This window comes from Ctenocephalides felis, unplaced genomic scaffold (genome assembly GCF_003426905.1).
Source record: "Ctenocephalides felis isolate EL2017-DRISC unplaced genomic scaffold, ASM342690v1 CF-g0.4_SCAFFOLD_03201, whole genome shotgun sequence".
NCBI lineage: Eukaryota > Metazoa > Arthropoda > Insecta > Siphonaptera > Pulicidae > Ctenocephalides > Ctenocephalides felis.
In genome coordinates this window covers 2,332-12,257 of record NW_020539355.1, presented here as the reverse complement: position 1 = coordinate 12,257, position 9,926 = coordinate 2,332, and the positions used below count along the sequence as shown (strand labels likewise).

At 26.9% G+C, this 9,926-nt stretch overlaps 1 protein-coding gene across 1 annotated transcript; it reads left to right on the top strand.

Moving 5' to 3' along the window:
• Nucleotides 1-3,785: 3,785 nt before the first annotated feature.
• LOC113381921 (NPC intracellular cholesterol transporter 2 homolog a-like) lies at nt 3,786-9,681 on the top strand. The gene is made up of 4 exons (XM_026620566.1): nt 3,786-3,911; nt 7,746-7,885; nt 7,979-8,137; nt 9,524-9,681. Exons 1-4 carry the CDS (start codon nt 3,845-3,847, stop codon nt 9,605-9,607), a joined length of 450 nt encoding a protein of 149 aa, XP_026476351.1. The 5' UTR covers nt 3,786-3,844; the 3' UTR covers nt 9,608-9,681.
• The last annotated feature ends 245 nt before the right edge of the window (nt 9,682-9,926 follow it).

Genomic DNA, 9,926 nt, shown 5'->3' with positions numbered 1-9,926 from the left:
TTAATGGCCGATATTGCCGCACAACAGACCAATGTTATGGCAAGGCCATGTTACGCTCCAACTTCCATACATTATGCTACCGAATCATACGAACACTGTCAAAATGTCATGTATTTGCTGTTTATTCAGGCGGTTTACACTAAACTGCAACATCACTCGTATGTTGAGAAGGTTTTCTAACTGACAACCTGAGGAAAACGCCTGACTGTACAGCAACCACTTGGGTTTTGTCAATATTTTAGAACGAAGAGTATGGAAAGTTCTTCATAACATAGTCTTGCCATAACATTTGTCTGTATGGTGCAGAATCGGTTTAAAATAGATTAAGTTTAAATAAATAAGTTCTACTTTTAAAGCACATTATGTATTTTTATATAAAAAGATTTATTCATGTAATTTATGTATTTTTTCAAATTTTAAATATTCATTTGATTGTATTGAATAAATAAATTGCAAAAATAAAAAAAATATTGTCAAATATTTAATACCAAGTAGTTTCTCTTACACATTCAATTAGACCAATAGCCCAATAATTCGAAATTTTATTTAGGTTTTTAATACGAACTTTTAATTTTTTATCTTACTTCTGGTTTCAGAGTAGCAGAATCGGCAGAGACAGTAAATTTAACATCAGTCAAAGAGGTGCTTCACGAACTAATGGACAAGGTATTTGTCACATCCTTCGACGTCAACACTGGTTGGCAGAGGAGCTCCATTATCACCTTCAAGAGGTAATAATAAAATTGATACATATATCTTAAATTTTTGACTTGATGGAAGACCAATATCAGCAACAAAATATTACCCACAAAATAGTTGTAAGAAATTTTGAAGACAATATAACATTTTGTTTCCATTATTTTACATTTTTGTAGCAAACCAGAAACAATATCCTATCTGTGCATTGCAAAATAAAATTTCTACATCAGAATTTAACTATGTATGAATCATTAATTCATATTTCCCTAAACAGATTAGTAAAATACAATTAATATAGTTTTAATTAAATTAATATCTATGTCATTTTTTTTAAGTTCAAGATGATTGACATACACGATTAATCAATGAAATTAAGTTATTACCCAAATAAATCGAGTCGTATCAATAAAATTAGGTTTTAATCAGATATAAAGTTTATTATAATTTGAATTCAGATAACCAGATATAAGATTTTTTTATCGCAAATGTGATAAAATCTACCATAAAATTTTTATTAGCCAATATGTAGATAAAGTGATTATCAGTTTGTGTAATTTTATACTAAAAATTATTTTTTTGAAATTTATTCAGTTGTCACAATACTTAAACTCTCCTTTTTAATGAACAAAATTCTTAGAACAAAATTTGAATTGTTAACATTAAGTTAAGTTAAGCCATAAAGTACCAAATATTATTGATTAAATGACAAATTTTAATTCAACTAAAGAACAATTTTATATAAAATTGAATATATATTCAAATATCGAAGCATGACGTAAAAGAATTTGCTAACATCAACTAATTTAAACATTATGCAAAAATTAAAAGCGTAAATGGGCGCCCAATTTTGTTTACAAATGCACAAAAATTTACATAAAAATAAAATTAATTTAGAAGACTTTATCAAATAAAATAAAAATCAATTTTGCTATGTAATGATATTAATTAATAACTGTTTATATAAATTGATTGAACCGTGTTCTTTGATAATGTAAATTATGATCAATAATATTAAAATGAAACAATCTACCACTCATATTTATATCTGTCGACAGTTTTTTATTGTACAAATATTAACTATGTATTCTTATAATATTTAAGTAGTACAAAATCATAAATTAAACTCGAGACTATTGGCGACGAAATTGGTGAATTTTTTATTCATATGAAGATTTTATTGAAAACAAATAAGACGGCAATCTAGCAAAAAATTTTATCATAATATTTTTATTAGTCACTGATTGCTCAAAGTCAAATTGGACCTTTGTGCTCCGCCCTACCCAATTTCAAGTTTTTGTGGTATAATATTAGTTTAATTTTTTATAACAGGTTGAATAAGACAAACCTAATTTATCAGTACCAGTTTCAAAATTTTGTAATAATAAATAATAAGTGAATGTAATTTAATATTATCAATATACTAATACTAATAATAATAAATAATAATAATAATAAAATATAAATAATGATAATAATAATGATAAAATAATAATAATAATAATAATAATAATAATAATGAATATAATAAATAGTAATATAATAAAATGTAATATTAAATAAGTCGCCAGGCGGCAAAACAAAAACATTAATGGTGAAAAATAATGGCGCTATTTTTTTTTAAAGATAGAACTTTTTTATAATAATAGTTTCTACTTACATTTTGCAATAGTGGTAGCTTGTACAGCAAAAGGCACAATGATAGCCAAAACAATCAAGGCACGCATTTTGAAAATTAATACTGATTTGTCAAAATGAAGAAATGATTTATTGAATCACTAAAATGACTATGACCTTCTATAGATTTTTGACAAGGTTTATATAGCAACTTTATTAAATTTATCTCTCTTATCATTAGGCAACTATCTATTATCACGTGCTTGCATATTTCTTTACATGCGTTTCTGATAATATTTATCTATTGTTTTTTAAAACTTAGGCCAGGTGTTCAATAATAAACAAATTCATCCCAGGTGTTCAATTATTAATTGGATGAGGCACTCTAAACATAATCTTTTATAAAAGATTGGAAAATTTAAATTAATTAATTAATCTATGTATACGCAGAAAGAAAAAAATGCGATATTTGAAAAATTTAAAATTTAGCAAAGATTTATAGTTATTAACAAGTACAGTAGCTAGCCTCAAAACTCCGCGGGTAAAATGGTCCAACTCAAAATCAAATGAAGTAAGGATTTCTTAGCAACAATATATGAAAGTACAGGGCAAAAAATGTGTAACAAGTCATTACCTCAAATAGGACAACTGTGCTGCTACGAAATAAATGGCTATGTTTGAAAATTTATTACAAAACTATTTGCTTTAGTTTTTTTGAATGTGGGCATTATTGTTTAATTTACGAGACCTTAATCTAATTTTCAAGTATACGTTATTTAATTGTTTTACAAGATTTATTGTTATTTTAAAACTTGATTCAACGGATGTTTTTATATAACCTTTATAATAGGTTACTCGTGGGTGGGGTATAAAGGACCAACTAAACCTTCACTTTGGCAAAGATGTTAATAATAAAAAACAACAATTATGAAGGTAAATTAATTTGAAAAAAATCAATATTACAAGTTTTACAAGTTTATTCGTCATATTACACACTATTCTTTTATAATAAAATTTTCTGAATAGTATCATCACATATGGCATAGTCATATTATTAATTTCTAATATGGGCATCTAATTTTTACTTATTTTTTACTTTTACTTATTTTACGACAGAAGATGATGTTTGCTGTGATACAAAAATGGATATAAATAAAAATAATTAAAACCCAAACCTAAACCTTCCGCTCTTTGAACCCACGGTATCAAAGGTTTATATTTAAATTGCGTGAAAATATATGTGAAATTGCTGCATATTAATCCTTTATCATAACATACAACTAATCCACTTATAATTTTTATTTGATAAATGCACTCACAATTGAATGGAACACCTGGCGTAAATTGCATTGAAAACAATAAACTAATTGTCATCAATGACTTGGAAAAAATCTTGCACGTCATTTGATTTACAAGATTTCTAACATTTTAGAACTATATAAGTTCTGCCAAAGCCACCAGAAAATCGTACTGTCCTGGTTGATTTAGTGAATTAAGCAGTAATTGATTCATTGTGTTTCTAATTATCAAAATGCGTCTTTTTGTTGTTTTAGCTATTATTGTGCCCTTGGCAGTTCAAGCTACAAAAGTTGCAAAATGTAAGTAATATAGTTTCATATCAATAATTGTTATTAACTTCGAAAAAAACAAGTTTAAGCATTCGTCAGAAAATCACATTGCTAATTTTATTTCTTCTCGATAAGTCATTTTGAACCACATTTTTCCAAAACGACTGTACAGATTTAAAAAAATTAAGACCTATTCAAAAAGAGGTTACATTAAAGAAGTTCATCAATATTAAAAATAGAGGGCAATGTCAAAATTTAAAGTTTTGTGTCAATTTTAAAAGCTAAAAAATGATTATTCATTTATTTACATATATCGGACTGCTTCTACAACTGGCCTGAAAGCCATTAACACCTAGTTCAAATTTTGTTAACCTTATCCATTATCATCGAATAAATACAGGAAATTCATTAGTTGTGACAAATTATGTAATAAAATTATTTATTGCAATTATTCTATTCTAAAACTAGTGGCGTTCGTATTATATATGTAAATGCTTTAGCCTTGCAATCACAGGGTTATGAATTCAAAACGTGCGCTACGTACTAACTGATATCAAGCAGTAGTAATGTCCGTTTTCAATTATAGACCCAAATTATTTTCAAATTTTATAAGATTGTTGCAACGTATCGCATCACACTTCAGAAGAAAAGTAAAATTTTCATCCCCAGAAGAAAAGACATCCATTGGGTTGCCTTCTGATCGGTCTTTTTATTTCGCGGAGCTTTAAGCTTTGTTCTACCCTACTGTTAGAAAATAGTTCTGATTGCTCTGGTTAATATATTCTAAAGCTGGCAATATTCAAAGCTAACTCTTTTATAAAGAATTCAATAATTACAGAAAATTTATATTTACATTGAAGTATCAATCATCTACATAATGAAAATATTTGTAAAATCAAACGTCAAAAAAAGTCAAACTTTAACAATTATACATTCTAGTACAATATTATTTTCAATAAAAAAGCATTTGTATTAATATTCATGATAATATTGACGCATTTCTGACGCATATACAAGTATCAAATGCGGATGCGATATAGTTAATAAATTACAAAAAAATGTAAAAAAATGTTTTATGTCAGATGTGTACAATCTTCTTTATTGTTTTTACCTATATATTATTGCCAATGAATAAATTACACTTTCTAATAAGATTTATCTGGAATTAAAAGTAGATCATGTAGCGCATTTTGAACGATATTAATTTATAATTTATTGATTTAACTATTTTACTGCGTGTCACATATAAAAATCGTATTTAGTTTATAAACATGGATTAAAATCTTAATAATTATGGTACAAATAAATTATATAATTATAATAAAAATTATAATAGCCTTTACATACACCCCAAATCTTTTGCGCTGAAGCCTTAATAATAAGTTTATATGAATTTTTTCTGAAGAAATGTTTATTTTCGTGTTTTAGGAAAATATAAAAATATTTACTCTTATCATAAATACTTAAAATATTGCTGAAATTCATGGCAAATGAGTAATAATTATTTGATTAATCGGTTTAGAGTTTATTTTTTCCTTTTTAATTCTACATTCAACGCTATTGATTTATTTAATTAATTGATGATTTTTAGTACATTTTTTTTTTCTTTCATTATGACTGAAATGTTGCAAGTAATTTAATTTTGTTGACACTAGGTTTGTAACATATGTACTGCACAAAATATTTATTAAATTAACAAATTAATCAAGATTGTTGCAAATTATCTTTGAATAAATGTGTGGTATTTGCATGTTAAGTGTTAATATAAAATGTAATTCATCTTTGGTTACATAAAGAATGCAAATCTAAATCCATGTGTAATAAATCATAATATAACATAATAAAAAAATTATATTTATGGAGTTGTTACAGTGAAATTAATTAACTTGTCATAAACTTGAAAAGATAATAACACAAACGAAAATTTTTATTAATTCAAAATTATAATAATAATATTATATTAGCGATCTTGATTAATTTGTTAATTTAATAAATATTTTGTGCAATACATATGTAACAAATAGAGTGTCAACGAAATAAATTTCTTGCAACATTTTGGTCATAACAAAATAAAAAACACTACAAATCATCAATTAATTAGTTAAATCAATAGCGTTAAACTAAATCTTTGAGCAAAAAATTATGTTATTTACAAAAAATGAAAGTTTGAAATTAATATTAAAAACTCATTTGAGTAAAGTTATATAATAATTTTGCAAATATTAATGGAAAAATATATTATTTCAATTATGAAAAAAATTCTAATTGATTTATTCAAGGAGAAAAAAAAAATTCTAATCGCTACTGCTTATTACGGTCAACCCGATACCGAGCAGTAGCACTTGGAAATAAAGATTGAAAATAACTCTTCTTGGTAATTTCTGCATCTAATAAAATAATATATGATTAATATCAGAGAAATTTCCATAATAAAATAATTTATCAAATATCGATAGGATAAACGTTGGGCTATTATCTAAATAGAGCGTAAACAGCTTCATAATTAATTCATAAACATAGTTTTATTGTACACTACATAGCAAAAATATTCATCAAACTTCAACATGAGAATTGTTGAATCTTTTAACATATTCGCTACTGTGCACGCATATGCTGCGTGAGACCGTTGTCAATAGCTAGACGCTGAGCATAACAGGTGCATTCGATGTCCTGGCACTTTAGAGTTTTAACTTCTATTTTTAGTTTCTAATTTCTAAATTTATCTTGTTTTGATACCTTAATCCAGCCTTGTCAATTTCCTGCTAAAAAGTCCAGTAATGGTTTTATTTTATAAACGACGGTTTATTCTCCAACGATCCAACGATCGGTTTTTCTTTCGTGAAAAGTGATCTTAAAGAGTTATAGTTTTTTATTGTGTATCACAAAGCAAAAATATTCATCAAACTTCAACATGAGAAGTGTTAAATCTGTAAACATATTCACCATTGCGCACGCATATGTTGCGTGAGAACGTTGTTAATAGCGAGGCGCTGAACTGGTGCATTCGATATCCTTGCACTTTAGAATTTTAACTTCTATTTCCAGTTTCTAATTTCTGAATTTATCTTGTTTTGGTACTTTGATTTTATAAACCACGGGTTATTCTCCAACGATCCATCGATCGGGTTTTTTTTCGTGAAAAGTGATCTAAAAGAGCAGGTTTACTTTTTTCGCATTTCAGAAGTTGATATAATATAATGATAAAAATTGATATAATATCTGTTTCTAACAGAACAGATTATCACATTTAATTTTTACTAATTTCATTTTTGTTTAGCACAGGGGGTAGTATAAGCAACACAATGTGTTATAAGGGATGAATACCTATGCAATTTGCGCTATAAATATTTTGCTCAAAAATATGACTTAAACTTGTTTGCTGTTTTTGGTGTGTTTTTATGTTAAACTGTAATTTATGATACTTTTCAAACTTTATATCACATACTGAATGATATATCATGTAGCCTTAAAAGATTGAAATCAATAGCGTTGAATACAGAATTTAAAAAAATTAAACTCTAAACCAATTAATTAAATAATTATTACTCATTTGCCATAAATTTTAACATTATTTCAAGAACATTTGGAACCTTTAATTCCTTGAAAATGTAATCCATCACATGACTTAATAAACGAATAACTTTTTAACAACTTCTTCCTTCATTTATAATGATGTACATATTTACACCATAGATAAACAAGTAGGGAAGCCTAGGTACGGTTGTGCCAGGGTACAGTGACAGTCGCCATAACAGCTAAACTATATTATATAAAAATCAACAACATCTGTTATACAAAAATTCTTGAAAATTATGCTGAAGATTTAAATTAACCTGTTATTAATGAAATTCATTACTATTTTAGGTGATCGGAATACGCCGCTCCCGGACAGCGTGGAAGTTGCCGGTTGCGACAGATTGCCTTGCTCTCTGAAACGCGGTACGGATTCCTTGACCGAAGTTAAATTGACTCTTCCGAGCGATACTGCTACTCTTGCACCATATGTGAGTAAGATATTTTCAAAAAGAACATTATTTACGGTTTTTTAAAAGATAAATTTAATTTTTATAATCAATATAACTTGAACTATTGCACAGGTAAAAGCCAAAGTCGGCGGTTTGACGGTTCCATATCCCCTACCTCCTCATTTAAACAATGCTTGTGATCATTTGAACGATGGCGCCCAATGCCCCTTGAAGAAAGGTGACCAAGTTACTTACAATCTTAAAGTTCCAGTACTGCAATCTTACCCTTCAGTAAGTAATTATAACATATGAATTAATAATATATTCTTCTAATATTCAACACACATGTCATATCTTATATATAAAATTCTTCTGTAATGATGTATGAAAGGATACTCCTCCTAAACGATTATTCGGATTTTGATAAATCTTTCTGAAGTTTGTTAAGGGATTTTTTTAGTCTATATGATTATAGAAATATAGATAGTTTGTAGAAATAAATGAACAAAATTACAAAAAACCGTTTAGCATTGTTTGACATTGAAAATATTTTAGGCATTGTTTGGCACTGAAAACAAATGAAAACTGTAATTTGCCAAAAATTTCAATTCACTTATAAGCTAAGATAAAATATATTCGTGATTATAAATAAGAAAAATGCATATATGTTTCTTCAAAGTTTTGCGCAATGCAAAACAGCGCTAAACAAGGCTCTTTACATGAAAATATTGGGGTTAAGAAAAGACGGCTAAGAAATTGGTTTGGTGTTAAAATTGAAAAGTCTGTTTTTTTACTAAAATATAAAACCTAACATTTATTTCATAAAGCCCAAATTAATACCACATTAATATTTCTTGCAAAAATATATAAATCATATTTAATCATATTTAGTTAGCTTTCTGCGTTTTCTATGTTCTGCCTTTTTTGTGACAAAAGCATCTAATGTTGTTTCCTTTTTCTTTTGCGTTGTTCTCTCAAAAGTTTTTCATAAACGCATAGAGCATCTCTAACACAATGCCTTACTTTTGAGCTCCTGTAAAATTCAGATCATTTTCAATTAATTGATTCATTATTTCTATGTCAGACAAACTCCTTTTTACAAATGTTATAAAAAGTTTTTTTTTGCTCTTCCTCTGAGACACTGCTGTTAACATTTTTGTTTTCTTCTTGTTCCGATAATTTCTTGAGCTCATCATTAGAAGGAATGCGCAGCTTCTTGAAGTATGTATTTCTTCGACATCTTCCACATTTAACCCTTCAAAACTTGGGTTCAAATAAAAAAGCGCTAAATCAAAACAGCGCTAAAGGAAACGACGTTATACGGGGTATTACTGTAGGTTATAAGTTCCTTACGAATATCTTTGACTAATTGCTTCATTTGATGTCATTGTTTTTTATAACCATTTATATATTAAACCTGCAACCAAGAACTTGATACAGATATATTGATAATCAATATTTTATTAAAGTTAAAATTTTTGTATTATTCTAATAATTATAAACAATAATTAAATTTTTGTATCATTGGTGGGAAACCATTATGTTGAAGTAATTAGTGATTAAATCATATCAATCTAAATTATATGAGTTATTAAGAGCATGTCTAATATATCTTTTATAAATTTATTTAATTTGTGATTTATTTTATATTGATATGAATTCATCTTACACTTTCAGATAAACTTGGACTTGATGGTGTCACTTGTGGATGACAGTAATGAGTCAGTAGTATGTTTCAAGATCCCGTGCAAGGTTGTATAAGTAGCCAAAATAATTTTTGAATTGTTATTGATGGAACAAAATTAAAATAATAAAATAGATATTTGCATACAACATTTTATTGTATTTGATATATTATGGGTATTGCAACATTATCAGCTATTTATCTATTTCCAGAATGGCAAATATAGAAAACATTTTTCAGTGATCATAGTGTTGATACTAAATTCAAGAGCATGTACACAATATATATATATATATATATAAATATATATATATATATATATATACTGTTGCGTTTTTGCAAAATGTTTGAGTTCATATTTATCAAAGTAGTTTAGGTGATAAGTTTAAGGTGTGC